Below are 20,362 nucleotides of genomic sequence, written 5' to 3'. Positions count from 1 at the left end.
AGATGTGCAGACATGTTATTTAGAGATATGGTTTAGTGGTGAACTTAGCACTGTTTTTAGAGTTGGACTCAAAGGTCTTTTCTAACCTGTATTATTCTATGGTTCTGTGTAGTACATAGCAATTTTAATTTAATTGTGTAAATTTATGTTCCTGTCAATGCACTCAAACAAAAAAAAAAAAAAAAAAAAGAGCAATATTCCAAATAGCTTTCTCCCAATTAATTCTTTATACATCAGGGAAAATGAATGAGAAAAAAATGGCACTGAACTTAATCTCTGGCATTCCTGTGTTTGGAGTTGTACGGCCTATCAGACATCAGGTATGTCAGACACAGGAGATGCTGTTCATACAGAGTGAACCCAAGGACTTTCTGGTTAATTGTGTGGAAAGACAGGTAAAGTTTCCTTGTCTGCTCCATCTGATCTGTGGGGCATACATTTATATCATTGCAATAAACATTTGACTGAAGTGAATCAAATTGGACCTTATGGAATTTCATTGCTTTTTTCCTTGCCGAAATATAGTTTTAAGTTTATGCGAAAAACTGATACTCTTTAGACTTTAGCTTTATACACTGCAGTCCTTTTTTAACCACAAAATGAAACCATATTGGCTTTTATTAGGCTAAGAGTTAATAGCATTCTCCATGGGATAATGCTGCATTTATTATCACACTGTTACTTTATAGAATTCACAATAGCATAAACCACTGGTTTTAATGTATCATTTCATTATGTGGCTGCCTCTATATAATAAATTACACAAGTGCCATGAATAGAGTTTGTTAAAAGAAAGAACAATCAACAGTGAGGCTGCACAACTTGGAGTTCTTTTAATTATGCTACATCCTTGAAACAATGCCAAGGCTTGTTTAGGAGTTCCAGCTGTGCAGAGCACTTCAACAGTGTTTGCAGCTTTATCTCACACAACCAGGTGCTCCTAATATGGGAGTTTTCTTTTCTAAATGAAAAAACTGGCAAAACAGAGCCTCTGTTATAGTCTTTCAGGATAAAGCAACTAATAATTCACACTAATGGCTACTGTCAAATTAGGAAAGGGAGAACAAAGTGTTCAGTAGAGGAATACGTAGAACCAAAGATATATTTTATCCAACATTTAAAAGTTTGCTATACTGGTACATGGTGTAAAGATAGTACCTTTAAAGAAGAGTAACATCATCTGGGTGGTGCTGAGGATGATGAACTCACTGTAATCTAAACATTTTCAAGCTGCTATCCGTCCATGTTCTTGCTCACAAACCACAAATACAAAACCAAACATACCTCTCCATGTTCCAGTGGAACTAGTCTGGAATAATAGGAGGTGCAGATCACTTCATCATCTCTCTTGTAAGTTGGCGGCCCAATTCTTGGTGTAATATTGTAACGAGTTAAACATTCAGTATCACTAATTGCATAGTACTGCCATGGTCTGAACTCTGTGCCATCTATGGAGCGTTCCAAAATCCAGTTTCCAGGTCGTGGAGCATTAGCAGCTTTGATGATGACATATGCAACTTGAAAGACCTGAAAAAAAGAAAAAAAATATGTAAGAATAAAACAGTAACACTTTTATCCTGGTAAAAGACCACAAGAAAAATACTAAATTCAACTTTTAAAAGCAGTATGTGGATTTTCTGGGGAGAGGATAAAATTTTTTACAGTGACTCTGGATAAAATATTCATGCAAGCTCTAGACAAAAGGGCAATCTGATCTCCAACAGAAATAGGTATCATTTTTGTCAAAACTCTAAATATTACAACAAAACATTTATGTGACTAAAAAAAGAGACCAAATTAATTCAGTCCATTATTGGGCATTAATGAAATAGTTGAAATCTGTATCTACACTGTACCATTTCAGGACTACTTGTGTATAACATTCTTTTGACGGGAAATGTGCTCTTTAGCTTTTCTGAACCATAGAGAGCTTCAAAGTAGGTTGGTTTATTTCAAAACAGCTGCAGCCCAAACAAATCTGTTTTCCATTTTAGCCGGGAATTTAATCCTCTCAGTAACAGCATTTCTGATAAGCTTTTTACACCCTATATTAAAAAAATCTGTACATTCCATTTTCATTGTGTGTTGAATTTATTTAATCAGAAGACTATTTACAAATCCTGCAGAAAACACAGAGATAAGTAAGATGATTTTGAGAAATACATGCATGATAACCTTATTTGATTATAGCATCTCTTATAAGATGTGTAATTTCTAAGCCAGGCAAGTATCTTCACTTTTTTTTTTTTTAAAACCATCCTTTGACCAAATCAAGTCCCCCATCCACACAACACTGTACAGCATCTCTGGGAGTAGGCAGGGCAGCTATTAAGTTTACATCACCTTTAAATGACCTGGTCATGGCAGCAAGATAACCTGTGCTGGCCCCCAGCTTGGGACCGTATTAGGCACATACACTGAAGTGCACTTCTTGCAAAGCTACTGTCTTCTTCCTTACCTAATACCTACTACATCACCCCACTTAAAAAAGGCTGTCTTTGCAAATTGATAAGAGTTGTAATTGCCATTAGTAGCTGCATTGCATATGCAATACAGGAAACTGGTTTTGAAACAAAGCATTCTTTAAGTGAACAGAGCTTTGCTTAGGAGATCTTGCAGATACGAGAAGAAAACAATTTGAGAAACTTATCTTCAAATAACTTACTAGATTTACTATCTTTAAAGAAGTCAGTCCTAGTTTTGATTAAAATCGGAAAACTTAATACATGACATTCACTCTGATTTTCTTTTCAGGCACTCTAGTTTTATCCTTTGAAACAAAGTATGTCTATTTTTAGTTGTTTCAACATGAAAATTTGCAAACTGAGAATTTTGTCTGTTGGATTATAACATTTCAGCAATGCAAGCAGAAGTGAACAAAAAGAAGAGCCAGCTCACTCTTTAGTCACAGCCTTCAGTCCTGGGGGTCTGTGAATTCTCTGTTGTTCAAAGTATTAAGATTTGACCAAAATAAATTCGAAGAATTATAATCTAGCTTCAGTCAAGAAAAGAGCCCTTTTCAGATATAACTGGTATCATGTCAAAAAGCTCCTAGTAAAAAAAAAATAATCTACAATTCATGCTTTTAAAGAGAAAATAACAAAATTTGGGTAGACTCCAAGTCTAGTAGCTACAACTAGTAACTTCCTACAACCTGGATTTCAGCAATTCACTCAAAAGTAGTTAAATTATAGCTTTTTCACACCCAGTTACATACAAGCAGGACCAGGGGTATCATAATTGTGGGACCCCTTACCAGAAGGGAACTGTATAACACTTATGAGTATTCTCTCCATCACAGAAGAGAGCTGCAGAAAAGTATTAAAACTAGGAAAGCTCAGGACTTGCACCTCTAAGGTCCTTTGAAGTCAGTCATCTCTCTCAAATGCATGAAAATTTAACATTTGAACCCCCAGTTGGTTTTTTTCCCAATGCCCTGGTAGAATATCCAGCCTCAAAAACTCATGCTTTAATTTTTTTGCCTCTGCTTTCTGTCTTCAACTAAACTACTTCCCTACTTACTGCACAGTTGGCTGAACAACAAATGATCTACTTTTGATTACGTTGAGATTTTTCAAGACCCATTATAGTCTGCAGCTGATGTAGCCAGTTTTAAATCCAGTTCCAACTGCAAACAATGAACTATCCTTCATCACACATTAACTGCAAACCACTGCTGCAGAAAAAAAAATATTCCTGGAAGTATGCAAGCTAAATTTAATTTAAATATCAAGTTGTTGGGTGCAGGGGAAGTGAAGGGAATAAGAAGTTAAAGATAAAAACTTTCATAGCAACTATGCACATGTACTGTGCAAAATCCAATAAAATCTTTTTAAGTCAGCATTTATTCAGAAAAATAGCAGCCATGTTTGGAATTCAAGACATCTAGGGACTGATTTTTCCTGCATGCCCCAGTTCATCATCAAGAGTTGAAATGAAAAACCCAAAACAGCCATTCAGAAGTCAGTGAACAGAGCAGCAAACCATCTCAGCCTTTTCTCCTGGATCCTCTTTACTTTTCCATTTACTCACATAGCCCATAGGTAGAAAAAAAAATCTTAAGTAAATTCACAGAATGACAAATATCAGCAACAAGAGGAAAAACTGTCAGTTCTTGAAATAATATAGGATAATATAGACATTAAAGCTTTTTGCATAAATGCTTCTGCAGACAAGAAGTCAAGACACTTGACCAGTAGTAGTGATATTCTCAGGGATTATGTCCCTAAGCAAGGGAATGAAGCTGGAGTAAAGGGTTAAGAGGTTCCCAGTGTTTGCAGGTGAAGATGTTTTAAGGAAGGTCAGTAGGTAGGGGTATTGCAGACCTCGTATCTCACAACCTCTGCAACCCTAAAAGCATCTGAACCAGGAGATCCATGTGATGCAGGCTGATTTTCCAACATCTTTAGAACAATTTACTAATATTTTATTTTTATAAATTGTTCAGGCTTGAACATCACTGAAGGCAGTTACCACTTTTCACATCCATTCTTTGTCCACCAACCAGCCATGTGATAAACTTGAGCTGTGTGGCAAAAGCTAATGATTTGTACACTGTAATTTGACTGTATAGCTTTACCAGAACTCATTTCCTTATTGTGCTACAAGGGTAAAAAGGGCAAGCCAAAGCAAGTTAGTAATTCCCAAGCAGCCATAGATTAAAAGTGTCATTTTACAGGCACTTTAATCCTGACTGTAAAGACCAGCCAAATAAACTTGTACTGAAGAACCACTCCTTTGTAGCAGCAATATCAACATAAGCACTCACTTCTGCTTTATTCAGCTTTTCTTTGGTTCTATGAAAGCAGATCCAGCAATATCAAGTGTGTTATACTTGAAACAGATTTATAAATTAATCCTTCTCCCCATTCATCAGGAAATTATGCACATTTATTTGCTGAAGACTGTAAATTAAGCCAGTAGTGGCCAAATAGATGCTATCCATAAATCTCTATTTCCAAGAACATGGTCAGTGATGGTCAGTGAACAACCCACACTGATACATGCCCTGGCAAGCAGTTTTCCTGGTAGTCTTTTTGATAAACTCTGTTATATTTCAATTTACATCAATGAAGATAACAGAATATTCTGTCTTTTCATATCTATAGGTATTTGAGCCTCAGGCTCTAAGAGTGAGAAGTTTTCACTAAATTTCAGTACCATTTAACCTATGAAGAACAGAGGAACCAAATGCTGCTTCAAATCTGCACCCCAATTCAAATCCAAACCCTACCTGACCTTGAAAAAAGCTGAAAGGAGGGTATGAGCTTAGGACCTCAGGATTATTTAGTGTCCTATTGAATATGTTATTGAAGTCACATTGGCATAATGTAAAGCATATTATGCAGAAAATCCAAAATGAACAAGCCTGGAGGAATGCAAAGCTCTTGGCAGACTGGTTCCTCCTGGTTTTATAAATTCAGCTAAATCCTTCCTTCAGGATCAGTGCAGAAAGGGAGGAATTAAAGTTATTTTTTTTCAAAACAGCATGACAAGTCCTGCAGCGAAAATGTGTATTACCACTAACATTACTCCACATTGGATTTTGCAGTTTCACTTATTTTGTTCAGTGTTGTCAAAACATACAAACCTGGTTGCCAGAAAAATCTATTTTACGCAAATTTCTTTTTATTGTCCCAAAAGTCTAAAATTAATCAGTGCAAACTCCCAAGCATTATAAGCCTATTTGAAGGGATATTCTGGGTATCAGCCTACACTGTTCACACAAATGTCTTTTTAAGGGATAAAAATGGCTTCATGCTCTTAGAGACCATGAGGCCAAGCAATCGCTTGTTACATTTTGCACTGAGGAGTCTGATGTTAGATGCCCTAATTAAATGAAATCCAACACTTTTTCTAGCCTCCTGAGTTACCATTCTTCAAGATTTTGATTCATTAAGTGTAGCCACTGTTTTTTAATAGAAGAAAAATTCATTTTACTCAAAAAGTGTATTTTAAGAAAGTACAGATGAGAACTCTGAATCCTGCATCATTAGTTTTACAAATCCACAAAGGTTTAAAGAAATTTGCTGGACACAAGAAATTAGCATTGGTCAAGTGAAGTCAACAATAGAGCATCTCTTTACATCTCCAAAGGACTTGCATTTACAGCTCTCTTTCTTGCCAATTGCTTTCAAGATAAGAGCTCTATAGTAATCATACTATTGAATTTTTGTTTTCCACTTTCTAATAGCAGGAACTACAAATTGCTCTTACATCAGCCTCAGTGGTAACCCAATACTCATGAAATACTCATTTGCTATGACTTCACCAGAAGTGGAGATGATTTCTCAGCTTGATACTATGGGACTCCAAGAATAGCTGGTGTTGCTTTACAATTCAAAAATTTTGTGCTATACAAAAGTGTACTTTTCTGTCATGTATGAAGTACCCTTAAATATCTTCAGGAGTCTGAAGCACAGTAATAAAACTAAAGTATTCTTCACTTAATGGTGTGACAGCTGGCCCAAGTGCACTGCTGACATTTATAGTAGTCAGCATTTTAATTAATTCATTATAATTTCAAAAAGAGCTGTCCAGAAGAGTCAAACTCAAGCAAAGTATCTAAATCTGCTGCTGCACATTTTGTTTCCTTCCTTGAGGAAGCTCAAGGTCAAATCAAATCTTGCCATCTTGTACATCAATACTACACCTCCTTGCTAAACTGCTCTTTCCCTGGTTCTGGATCTCTGCCACACATTTAATGGCAAGAGAAAAAAATATCATACATCTGGGGCCTGGAAAAACTGAAAGGGACACCAGAGGGACACCAGAATACATGTATGTAGTTATGATACATGGGAATCGAAAACATTACACAGCCACTGGCTACCCTTACAAAACACTTCACATTAGTTATAAATAGCACAGAATCTGAGAATGGAAAAGATAGAGACAGCAGTTTCAATAGTGATTTTACTAGCCAGTCCTCTTTTAAGATTCCTCCAGACTGTTCTTCAGCCCAGCTGTGTTTAGACTAAATAAACAAAGCACAAGGTAGAATATTAACTGAAAGAACACTCTCTGCTCCTTTCAGCTTTGAGCCAAGAGATGAATACAGCAAACACAGGAAGGACAGACAGTGGACAGAACTTCACCTCAGGTAAATTGGAGTGGAGCCAACTTTTCACCCGCTAAGATGAACATGTAGCCAGTGAAAACATAACCAGCCAGCCTGACTGCTGGATTCTCTCTTTAAACTGTACAGTCCCATGGAACCATTTATGACTTTTACTGCTAGAACTTCTGGTAATTACTCAGAAAACAAATAACCAGATGGTCCTTCACATCAAAAAGGGTGCAAAAATATTCTACATTCCAGAAAGAATATAGAAAGTTAAAGGACTTTTACTTTAATACAAGTTTTGACAGATTTAATGCACAAAGCTTGAAATGTAAATTAAGTACCAATGCTAAAGATGCACTGCAACACACAAGTACTAACTTTCAGAATACATTCAAAAGGTATAGAAGAATATTTTAACTCAAATTTATGAAGTAAACAGTTACTAAAATCACTAAGGTCCTTCATATGCTTTTGTGCTTTCTTTGCTTGTGCTAACTCAAAGTAAGCTCATCAAGTCAGCTCTAGTAACATATTGACTTCAAGCAATCTCTATTAATCAAATCCTTTCTCACAGAGGAGTAATTTACATTCAGTTTACATAGCTCTAGATGCCTTCTGTCTCTCTCAAACTCTCTAAAGAAAACACAGAAGAAAGGCCCCTTGGGGGAAACTTTTCAAATCGAATTAGTGAAACTGAGCATGGGTCAGAAGCGGAAAGATGTATTTAGTGAAACACCAACAGCACTAAGGCTGAAGAATTAAAAAAAAAAAAATAAAAATTAGAGGGCAGCTCAGCTGGTCTGTTTCCAAAGTAAAAATGTTCTAGGAGGCTAAAAACTAAGGCATTCCTTTCCACCTCCTTCATTTTTCCTTCCTGTTCATCCATTTACAAACCAAACACAGAGCCAACTCAGCAAACAACACAGAATTCCTATCCAAAACTTCTGTCAGTGACAAAAGATACCCTGTGATTATTGTCCTAAAAGTTCTGCTTTCTAATTAAAGAGCAAACTAAGAACTTGTTTAACTCACACGTCATTTTAAAACATCAAAGTTAAACCTTCTGTTTTAATTTTTTTTAAAAAACTCCCAAGCAGACTCTGAAGATTTTGCAAAAAGCTTGTTACCAAAAGTACACTTCAATTGTGCATTTCTTAGTAGCAAATCTTCCAGAGTTGCAGAGCATCTCCATATTAATAATGGATTCATGAGCTACTATTTTCAAACATCTTAGGCCAACTCATAAATCTATTCCAAGCAAAACAACAAAGAAAAAGCCAAGGAAAACATTTACTTTATAAATTATTTTCTCCTTTTTGGAGCAGGATAGGAGGCTTCTGATTCTTCTGTGTCTACCAGAAAAACTAACAAATTAGGAAATGTTCTGTACAGCAGGAGCCTCCTGCCTAAGAATGATGACAGCACTTTGCTGTAAAGTGCCAAAACAGAAAAGCCAACTTCTGCCCAGGTCAGCCCCTCCAGAGTCAGAAATCACTGATTTTGAGATTTAACTCCTAAACTCTTCAGAATAACTGACAGAAATCTTTCATAGAAGATCATTTCTTCCCAGTGTTCTTTCAAACATCTGGCAAATAACTTCTCCTTCAGCAACACTAACTTTGCCTCATTTTAGGCAAGCTTTTTTTTCTAGTCCTGAAAGATTTCTCTCAGCTGAGGAAAGTCTGTGTATCCAGAGTTCTGCAGATCCTGCAACTGTATTTTGACATTTTAGACTTCATCCTGACCACTACTTTGCATTAACAAGTTCAGATGTTTAATGTAGTTATGCCAAGCAAGCCAAGAGTAATGTGAGATAATTGATAGGAATACAATTATCCTCCAGTCACTTACCTTTCCCTCATTCCCTGAAACTCAGTATCTGAGTTACAGCACCTAAGGATCAAAACAGTTTATATTTCAAAGCATATTGTGTTGCTTTCTTACAGTAGATGTCAAATGTTTCTACCACATCTTACTCCAAAACATCTACTCTTTTACTAAAAAGCAGTACAGTGATCAGTTGACAGGCTGATAGTTCTAGTTGGCACATACAAAAACTACCCTTATGACAATACTATCACAACACTGCTGCTTGAAAGTAAGTCTTTGATAACCTAGATTTTAAGTAACTTGCAATAAATCAAAGGACAAGGAAAACAGCACCAGAGGACTGCTTGGGAGACCAGACAGCAGGGTCTGGTAGAGAAAACTACCAAGATAGAAGGAGCACCTGTGTAAACTCTTATCCACACATAAAACAATTGTTACTGTGCCATGAATTACAACAAGCTGTGTTTGTTGTAATAGTTGAATAGTCACTTCCACTCTGGTCTGAGAGAAATGAAAGATGCCCTATAACAGTAACTGAAAAACACATCAGTTTGCAGTCAGTTCATATTACCTCTAACTACCAATGTATAACTATGTGCTACTAAACAGCTAACTGCTACATATTCTACCATCTAAACACAAAAGAACTACAGTGAATGGCTACATATGCTGTATATGCTACATAGAACAAAAGATGCTCACCTAAATGTTACTCACCTGTCTTAAATCCAAGGTGATGGTGACCCAGTGGTATTGCCTCCCATTCTGAATGCTGGGACTTTGCCACCAGTTATTGGTACCATCGATCGCACTGGAAATTGGGTGCTGCTCTGTTTAAAGCAAAAAAGTTAAAACATCTTGAAAATACATCCCACTGCATTTTCTCCTCACACATCACATTTCCCACTGAGCCCCTCAGACCAAAAGGTTGTCACTGGCCTCTGCAGCACTTCACAGCAATTTAAGATACTCGTGCTTTCTGTCAGCCCCCTTGCTCAAAAGCAGTTTCACTGATGCAGAAGGGAAACTAAAAATAAGAAGTATATGACTCTTCTACATCCTATATTCATGGGGAAGGGTCAAAAAGAACAGCACAAACCCATGAAATAAATACACACACATGAAACTTGCCTTTGGGATTAGCACTGCGGTGGTCACAGACACGGCACTGGGCGTTGCGCAGGGGCCGTCCTGGGACATGTTCCACCAGTTTGCAGAACATCTCTGGTCCCTTCTCCCCACAGGTGGCATTGGTGGAGATGTGAGCATTGCTGGCCAGATTCAAAATGGCAGGGAACAAACCTTGAAAGAAATACTGACTATTAGCCATAAACTAAGCAAAACAGACACAGGTGTTTGAAGGGTCTCTGAATATACCAGGGTTTCATGGCAAGCTTCTAGCTTAGAAACAGAGATACAGAAAAACACAAGGAAAACAATTTATTTTGTGAAAATATTATCTTACCACTCTGACACCAGCACACCAATCATCATAGCCCTTGGGCATTGCAGCCCTGTCACTTTCAACACCCTAGGGTTCCCTCAGCCCTGCCCATAGCCCGGGACCCGGCCATGAGACCCTATCGCAGTGATGCCACAGCAGGGCTGTCACCCACTGCCCACAGCCCAAAATGGGCCCACGACCCATCCCAACTCAACCTGTTCCCAGGGAGGTGCCCAGTGCCTGGGCTAGGGATGCCCCAATGACCCTGTCTGGGACAGTGGGACAGGACCTGGTTGCCAGGCCCTCCCTGGCAGACCCTGCAGGAAGCCCCTGTGGCACCATGACCTCAATAATCCTGCTATTTGACTCCACCTTTGGTCACTTTATTGCTGAGGAACAATAAAACTTAGTAAAGTAACTCTTCCAGTTACTAAACCTTCTCTTAGCGTTGTAGATTGATCAAAACCAGGAGGACAACTGGTCTGCTGCCAGAAGCAAGGAAGAACCATACAGCACACACTCCACTGGTCTGGAAAAGGGAAATTAACAGAAATAAGCCCTCAGCAGCACTCTAGGGCTTTTCTGCAGTCTGTGTAAAGTCTAAGGGATATTTTGCCTACCACTTACTAATCTTATACAAACACTTTACCATACTTTCAAACAGCATTGCTCTTATGCCCCAGAATAATGAGACAACAGACTAAGCATTTCAAGATTACTGTCACAGAACAGGGAATCCTTAGTATTTTCTCAAAGGAAAAAGGTCTTACTTTGGCTTGAAGGCTACTGATAAAGATTAAAGAACACTGTATGTGACCAAAGTTAAGCATAGCTTCTCAGTAACATTGCAATCAGATTCCAGTCTTTCCCCCTGAGCTAAAAAGCTCTTATTTCTTACATGGTTACAGCATGACAGAAATACTCCATTTCCACTCAGAAGTAATAATGAAAAAGAGAAATTATTTTGGAAAAAAAAAAAAAGGACAGACCCCAGTCTTTTGAGACTTAAAATGTTTTGTAAGTTTTGATATGGCATATTGACAGAACTGCAAGAATTGCTACTGTTGCAATAGTGAGATAGTAAAATCACATTTTTTTTCTGTTATAAGGAATTCCAAAAATATAAAATGAATTAATTTATATACCTTTTTCACTAGCAAAACTATATGCTGGGTGTTTTGTTTTCATTTTTATCTAAAACACACAGCAAAGTTTGCAATACTAATATTTTGCTTTCCTTAGCTATCTACCTCAAAAAGGTAACATTAAATATTCCATTAATTTAAAGTGTATTTGCCCAGTAACTGCACTACCCAGGAAGGGCTGGAGGAAAGTTTTAGTGCTTTCTAAACTTTGACTTCAGCTATTGAAAATGTGGCTGAATCCTAACTCTCTGCACCACAGTATAGCAACCGTTATGTTTTCAATTCTTCTAGACTCAAAACTTAACAGGAGGGACATGAATTTTTTTTTTTATTATTATTCCCAGCTTCCTTTAAGTTACATCCAGGCTGGGTGAGATGCCTTGTTCTCATTATACCTAAATCAGATTCAGACAAGGACAGTGAAGACACCCTACTGACCACTTTGAGGCTATTTTGCCACTAACATGCTGTCTGCAAAGTCCTCACCTTACTGATTGCAGTATAGGTGCTGAATTTCTTCAGACCTGAAGCTGGAGACAAAGCAGTAACACTGCCCTCCATTTTCCTTTTGAACAAGAAAGGTCAGTGGTAGAAGGGGGTATTCTTTTTTTAAATTACTCACCAATTACATAAAATCTCAGTATTCAGTACTGTTCATGGGGGGCCCTATCAGCCAGTCTTCAAGAGTTATCCATTACTTCCCAGATCATTCATTGCCTTCACCCACATTACATAGTAGCTCAACCATTTCTTTCCAGGGTTATTTGTTACAGTGACACAATTTGCCTGCAGTAACCTTCAGTCAACAGACTTGTGCCAAAGGAATAGCAGAGCTCTGAAGAAAATTTCTGATGGCAAGTGCTGTGTTGGCTAAACTCCACTCCAAAATCCCAAATTCAAGTCACCATAACACTCATGCTGGACTAAGCCCTTTTGTCTGCTTGTCAAGTATCTCACAGATTTCTAATAAATTTGGTGATTGATAATGAAATTAATAACAGTATCGTAACATTAAGGTCACATGATGAGTTTTCTGGATCCCACAGAGACAAAAAAAAAAAAAAAAGAACACGTCAATTGAACTGAGTTGTATTAAAGTTTTGCAGCAGGATTCATCCTGCAAGGTACTACAGCTCTTCAAATCCAAGCTGATTACCTTACCTGATTCCTTTTAATGTAACCACATTTTAAGGCAATCTGCATGGGTGCAACCACTGTTTTCAGAGAAAACTGAGATCAGTGTAGAAGATAATTTATTAAGAAGCAACAACTATCTGCAAAAAGTTAAAATAAGTAATTTCAAAGAATTAATTGTATCTTTAAAGAGCATTGCACCTCTTCAATCTTTTTTTAAGAAAAGGTGGGTACTCAATTGTGTCTACAAAATCCCTTAGGTGCTTTTTTGCTAATACCCTCCATTTCACCCCTTCTTCCTCCTCCTCAAAAAAACAAAACAAAACAAAACAAAACAAAACAAAAAAAAAAAAAAAAAACAACAACCAAAGAACCCAAAACTAACAGACACACAAAAAGAGAGGAACAAAACCCTATTTTGCTCTTAGGAAGATGTAGATGTGATAAAGACAAGCAGCCACAGAATCAGTCACTTAAAGGAGCTATTTACAAATCAATAGGTGGATATCATATCCTGCTACAAAATCCAAGTGGCCATAACAGACAAACAGAACTCTGGCGGAAGATACCACATTTCATTAAACTGAACTTTTAGAAAATTACGTTTGCATTTTTTAAGACATTGACATAACTTTTACTGTTTGCTACTTCAAGTCCAACACAAATGAATGACTGAATTGGATTTATCAGACTTATTCCCACTAGAAAGGAAGGTGCTACATATAAAAATCCTTAATTTCACTGCTGAGCTGTCAGGCTCCATTATCACATTAGATGATCATAGCTTTTTGAACTAACTTTGAGATCTCCCCACATAGATGGCAACAGATACATATGAATTTTTACAGAACTCAGTAGAAGACCTCACAGCTCATATAGTTTGGTTGACTATATTCTATTTATTAGAATACCTTACAGCCAACTTTTACCATAAGTAGTTGCTACTTCATCTTTTCATCATCAAACCCATCTCTGGGAACCACTGTTAAGCATTTTGCAAGGTCCGGAGAAAAGCTGAAAGAATTTTAAAATTAAACTTATTTAATTAAACTTATTTAATTCTAATTGCTGGCCAGCTTTTTTAATGGCAAGGTAAATTCTTCAACTAGAGCCTTTCCAGCTACTTGGCTGCCCATTCACCCCAAACCAGAGATTCCCACACCATCCAATACCAAAAAATGAATAGTGTAGAGATGTGAATTTGACCTAAATATAACTGGTACACTGTAGCTCAACACAACAGTGGAGAGCAGTATTTTCATTACATGTTCAAGCAAGTTGTTCTCATTTGTAAGGACTTGGTTTAAGCCAGATGCATGACAGACTCACTACAGGAAAACTGAAAACCTGAGTCGGGTACTGTCAGAACTACATCATTCCGAGCTTTCCTACAGGGGCAAAATATCCCAAGGCAGAGGAAATCCCTAATAAGGCAGATTGCAATGTGTACATGGCAGATTTTGCCCATTCATACTCTACATACTTCTAATGTCTGATTCTTAAAGTAATTACAAGAAAGAAGAATTCCAAAGATTAGATGGATTTGTGTACATACAGCTCATCAGGCAGACCTTGTGGTAAAGGACATCACATTAATATTCCACCAGAAGTCAGGGAAGAGGCTTGTTCATAACAAAGCCAGCTGTAAGGTATTTTAATCATGTATGCCAGGGGAAATGGAAGACAGGCAAAGATCTTTTAGGCAGATGAAGCAGTCAGCTTCTAATATATGTGCTTTGATTTGCCTAATGACTCTAATCCTTCAGAATGAATAGGGATAATTGAAGCATGCCACTTCAGGGCAGATTCAAAGTTCTGACAGTTCATACAAACTCATCATGAAATGAGATACATCAGTGCCTAAGTTAAAGATGACTGCAACCAGGAGGGCTACTCCTCTACTGGAAGGTTTATGCCTGATTATATGGCCTATATTTCCTTGTGCAAAATTCTACCTGAAAGCAATGCTTACAGAAGTTCTCACAAACTTCTTGTTGCATCATCCTCTTTGGTGGCTCAGTTTAATTCTTTGTGGGTTTATAAGTTTTTACCAGGAAGAATTTCAATGATTTGGGACATTTCTAAGGTTCCAGTAACTTTAACTGAGACCAATGCACATCTCTTGATATATTCTGGATACAGCTGATTTACTGTACACAAACATATCTATTCCATAATATTTGCACAGTCGATCTAACATATCCTGACTTGAGGAATATTTTGTCTAGTTCAGATAGCCCAGCCATGTACAGAACCATCAGTGCACTCCAAAGTCATTTCTCTCCGTGCTCAGACCACAGCACACACACATCCCAAATAGAAATATGGAAACCACATGTAGCTGTGTGCCATTTATCAAAAGCCTTTTAGACAGTCAATACCTTCCTCATCTTTAAAAAGTATTCTCAGCTTCAGAGCCTTGACTGCATTCTGTATATCTAGATCTGAGTGAAACCTCAATTCCATTCCCAAATAATAATTCTTACACTGAGGAAATAAATAGTATTTCCTCATTGTTCTGTTTCAGGTAGAGGGAGAACAGATTTGAGTTTTAAAAAAACCCTTGCACCGTCTGTGGTTTTGACCATGTTTGCCTCTACAGATTCTCACAATGTCACTGACAAACAGGATTAAACTGTACTTCACTTTTTACAGATGGCATGTGGAAAAAGGGAGACACTCTCTAGTACAGCCATCTTCCTAGCAGAGGCATAGCTGATTTTATTACTTCTTTGTAAAAGACAGCTGAAGAAACAGAGGGATATATACAAAAGTTGTGCTTTACATTGCTGATCGCTAGGTAAGCAATTATCTTCAAGAAACACAATATAGATGATACTTTACTTTCTGCTATTGATCAGTTCAGTGAGGATGACAAAACTTTTTACAGGAAGTCCAGACTCACTTATGTATGCCCAATATCCCCTGAAAGCTGAATAAATTAGGGAGTTATTCGATGTAGGGTTTTTTGAGCAACCAGAAGACAAGAACGAATGGGTAATGAAGGCAAAATATCTAACAAGCCAAGAACTTAGTCTAGAAGGTAACATGTTTTCTAGATTGTTCAGTGTATCCAGTGAAGCCTTCTAACTAGACTTTAATGAGCAACTCTACTGAGCCACTCAGCAAAGCAACAGCTTGATGTTTTCCCTGTTGTTTATTGCCATTTTTTGTGCTGAGCATAATAAACTAGTAATTCCCAAGTGAACAAAGTAGAAGTGACTTCAAAACATACATAGCTGATGTGTGCAGTAACAATGAACTTTTTATTGTGTCATTTCTAAGAACACAGAAATACTTCAAGGCAACTAATCTCATTTGCAAGCTAGTGCTTTTAAAAATGTTAAAGCAATCAGTGGTTCTTAACAAGAGAGCAATGTTGAAGTTTGCTCACAAGCAATAGATTCTTCATTTACCAAAAACGTTTACACAGCCAGTCAGGATTGTTCAGGACAGTTTGATACACTTCAGGAAAACAAAGGGCTAAGGACAAAATGTAATAAAATGGCACAGAGCATTAGAATGTACAAAATATGTTATAGTATTACCCTGCGGAAGTTGATCACATTCTTCATAACTCCCTCAGACAGTTTTCAGTAGCACAGATTTGGTTTAGTTACTCTGTTTTATTCAAATTTTGGATTAAATGAGTTAATTAAACAAAAGCCCTGGAACTATCAGGCTTCAGTTCAGATTCCTTGCCTGCTCAATAGATTTGCCCTCATTATATTTTACCAGTGCATGTCCCTAGCTTAACCTTTTCTATACACTTTCATCAGAATCCTATCCTGTAATTACCATGAAAATCCACACTGATTTCCCTAAAATAACTGGCCCAAAATAGCTAACTTCTAATGCAGGAATTAAAGGACTAATTCCCTGTTCCCAGAGTCAGCAAGAACTCTGGGGTACAACCCTCAGACTGCTATATAATCCATTTTGTGGAGACCTTGCCTAAAAATATACATTAGCTCCAGCATCAACCCTTTTAGAAGGCTGAAAGCTTCACTACAACTTAAGATATTGAAATTATTTTTTAAACTGATCACTCTCTGTATCCCTACAAAGAGGGGAATTTCTGCTAGCACAACACAAGGCTTACAGGAGCTAACCAAGGTAGAATTTTTCTTGGCAGAATCCCTGCAAATCACAATTGGTAATGGTTAGATTAAACTACTTCTGATTGAAACAAAACCACACTACCATGACAGATCATGATCTCCTAAAACCTGTTCTCCATTTCTTCTCTTACTGTAGAGCAAAAGGGACTAATACGTCAATCATTGAAACAATAGCTGGGGAAGATTATGCTCATTTTACTCAATCATTTTTCAGCATAAGAACATATTAAACTTGTCTGCTCTCAAGAGCTTCCATTGAGGGATATCCCCCAATATCTCTGACAAGTCTACTCTGGTGCTTCATCTTTTTAAGAGCTACACATTTTCTTTTTGATGCATTTATGTTCTTTCACAATCTTTATTACAGCTTTTAATTACATGAAAGGCTGTTATCACACAGCCTTTCCAGACTTTTCTCTTTTCCAGACTAAGCAAACAACCCTTTCAACCTTTCTACAATCAACTTTCTAAACCTCTTATCCTTGTGAATTCTTGGCAGTTTACATCTCTCCAACTGCGTGGCTTCTCAGACCTCATCAGCATCAACTGGAGTAGAATAATTCTTAAATTCTTGACAATTATGTTAACACACCCAAGAAGAAGTTTTGCCTTCTCTTCAAGGCACTTTAGTTCGGTTTGCATTGCAGGCTAAGGTAAATAAAACATCTATTTCTGTTGTACTGCAGCCTGATGAGTGGTGAAAGAGAAGTATACATCAGGCCCAGGGATGAGCCCAGGTTATCTGTAAAACAGATCACTTTGCAGCCATTTGCTGAGGGCTCAAACACTTCCTTTCAGAACAAATCTGATGATTATTTTACAGCTCTGATTCTGTCAGGCTTTTGCAAATCACACTTTAAACAATCCAAGTGGAGCACCAGAAAACAATAACAAATAATCCACTACAGCAGTTGATGTGACTAAAACCATTCTGCTTGGACCCTGCAAGATGTTTCAGTATAAATAAACTACAGAAGACCAAACCTTGACCCTTCCCCTCTGTTCAAACAGCAAAAGGCTTCTCTGGAAAACATTTTTTGCTGATGCTTATGTGCATTCAGCATTATTAATAAGAGCCTTAATGGAGACAGGGTAGTAGCAGCAACAGGCATCTACTAACCATGATCTGCCTTGGGCTAGATGATGCACTAATTAACACTCAGTGCTCAGAAATGTATTGGATAAAAGTATAACACAACAAATTAATAAAGCATTCTGTCAAATTCAGACTGGAAACAGAAGGCAAAAGTTTGCTTACTCAAGAAAGAACATTAGCTGTACTATTCTCTCCCCATTGGTTTCATCCATATAATTGTGAAGGATAAAGAGCGAGAATATGGCACAACTTGGCATGTCTTCCTTTATATCCCCAAACACCAGCACACAAACTAATTGGTGGCCAGAATGTAGCAGAGAATTTGAACAAGGCAAAATAGCCTGGGAAAAAAAAAGAAACCACACACAAAAAACCAAAAAACTAAACCAAAACAAAAAACAACCAGCCAAACAAGCAGAACCCACAAAGGGGGGGCATTTAAAATAATTTGAAACAGTGTTTCAAATTAACATTAACATAATTTGAAATATAAAATGTTAAGAAGCAGCATGCTAAATGCAAAAGGCATGGGAAACAAGTAAAGGAAGAGGGTGGAAAGGACTACATTCCAAATAAGTCTTAAGTTTCCCAATATGCAGCACTTACAAGCTAGAGTATTAAAATTAGGGAATTATCAAACTTCCCGAAGAATGTCTGTAACAAAGAAAACCCAGAAGTCCAGATTAAATATTGACAAAATGGAAGGCAATAGTAATGCATTTCTAGAAGAAACTGAAGCTTGCCACCTCTTTTAGTTACACAGTAACTAATGCTTTATTACCCCAGCTTCAAGGGTAACACCAAGTTGGTTTAGATACTAGTTTAGACTGAGTAGTAAAACATCCTGTAGATTCTTAAATCAAATGCTAACAAGTTGGTTAATACAAACTTCACAACAAACTCTGAGTCCCCCTTATGTTCTTACAATCTACAAATGTAGATTGTATAGAGACTGTCACAACACCTGTACTCAAATTGGAAATAGAGAGGATAAGGATGCAAAGACATGGGTCAGTGGGAAGGTGTTTCACACTAAAAGAGTTTTGAGAAACTCATTTTCAGTCCCAGAGACTCCTACACGTGAGCAACCTTATTTCCCATCGGAGTGCACATCATCCCTGGCAGCCTTCAGCTGAATGTTTTGAGGGAAAACACTGGTAAATACAGTAACTTTAATAGTTTAGATCACAGCCCTGAAGGTGTTTTCTAGTATTACAGCTCAGTCCTTCACAAATTCCAGGGAACTGAGGCAAAATAAAGCTTGAGTGCTTGAAGATAAAAAATAAATTAAGTGCATCAAAAAGCTCTTTTAATCACTGAAATTTCTAATACTTACAACATTGGCAGTAACTCACTGCTTTCTTTCAATTAGTACAAGCTAACAGGCAGTAGGATGAAAAGAAAAAAAGGTTTCATGCTAATTTTCAGCACCAGACAGTACAACTTAATATAAAAGATGGCTCACTTGTGAGTACTTTCCATCTATCATGAATTTTCAAAGTGCAATCAATATTTCCTCTAAGTCACATCTTTCAGATATTGATTTTTATTTTTTTTTTATGATGCTGGCCTGTATAAGAACCTGCCTAGAAATTGTCCCAGCATTTACACCACAGCAAAAGAGGCAAAAGTTGACAGATGGGCAGGCTGCCAAGGAACAACAAACCTGCCAGACCATGAAATTAGTTCTCTCTTGTTCACCCAAAGCTTTTTCCACAAATTGCAGAGTCTACATCATTGTTTGTTGGTTTGGGGTTAGTTCTCTCTTTTACACCAGTTTTTTTCTGAAGTCACCTCAAACTTGAAGCAAATACAAGTCACAGCTATTAAACACTTCAGTGTCTTAGGCTGCTTATAAGCAAAACTGCTAAGACACAGTAGCTTAGATCAGAAAGACAGGACAGGACTACTTCCAGTCTGATTGGCATGTCAAAGACCAGGTACCCCACTCATTTGCCACTTATGAGGTGTCCCAATATCAAGAAGACAGGATATTTTTGTTCTTACTGATACTGGATATAAAGTTGTTTCCCTCCCAGTCTTTTACTATGACTATCAATGGATAACAGCTCACTCTGCACTTTTATCACCAGTTTTCAACCTGAGGCAAGTCTTCCTTGTAAATTAAAATCCTGTCAGGGTTTAATCCTAATTAAATCTGCATGCATAGATGTGCAGCTTTAGGCTTCACACTGAAATATTTATTATATTAAATAGAAAGCTATTACCCAAACATTAGCTCTCAATTAAAAATTTATATTCTTCACTTACGAAGTCTAAGACCTGAGCTCAAGAGGAAGTTTGAATGTTTAGTGGTCCAATTCACTCAGTACTCTGATACAGTATCACAACCAAACAAAATATTATGTTTACAAGGGAAAAGAGGTAGTAAAGAAGGACCCCTTGAAGCAGCTGGTATTTTCTGGGGATTATAAGTCTGACAGAAAGTAACTGCACTACAAAGGAAGCATGAAGTGTATTTTTCACTTAGTTCTTTTAAGCTTTTTATTCACTAAAATTTATTTC

At 37.3% G+C, this 20,362-nt stretch overlaps 1 protein-coding gene across 1 annotated transcript in view; it reads right to left on the bottom strand.

Moving 5' to 3' along the window:
• Positions 1 to 20,362, bottom strand: part of LAMA1 (laminin subunit alpha 1) — a 99,497-nt gene that overhangs the window by 69,222 nt on the left and 9,913 nt on the right. Inside the window, exons 3-5 of the mRNA XM_030444674.1 lie at positions 10,028 to 10,229; positions 9,614 to 9,726; positions 1,285 to 1,527 (exon numbers count right to left, since the gene is read on the bottom strand). Coding sequence (XP_030300534.1) covers positions 1,285 to 1,527; positions 9,614 to 9,726; positions 10,028 to 10,229 — 558 coding nt within the window. The remainder of the gene's footprint in view (positions 1 to 1,284; positions 1,528 to 9,613; positions 9,727 to 10,027; positions 10,230 to 20,362) is intronic.

This window comes from Calypte anna, chromosome 2 (assembly GCF_003957555.1).
Source record: "Calypte anna isolate BGI_N300 chromosome 2, bCalAnn1_v1.p, whole genome shotgun sequence".
In the NCBI taxonomy this organism is placed as follows: Eukaryota; Metazoa; Chordata; class Aves; order Apodiformes; family Trochilidae; genus Calypte; species Calypte anna.
Note: the sequence above shows the minus strand (reverse complement) of the source record. Positions and strands in the feature narration are given on the sequence as shown.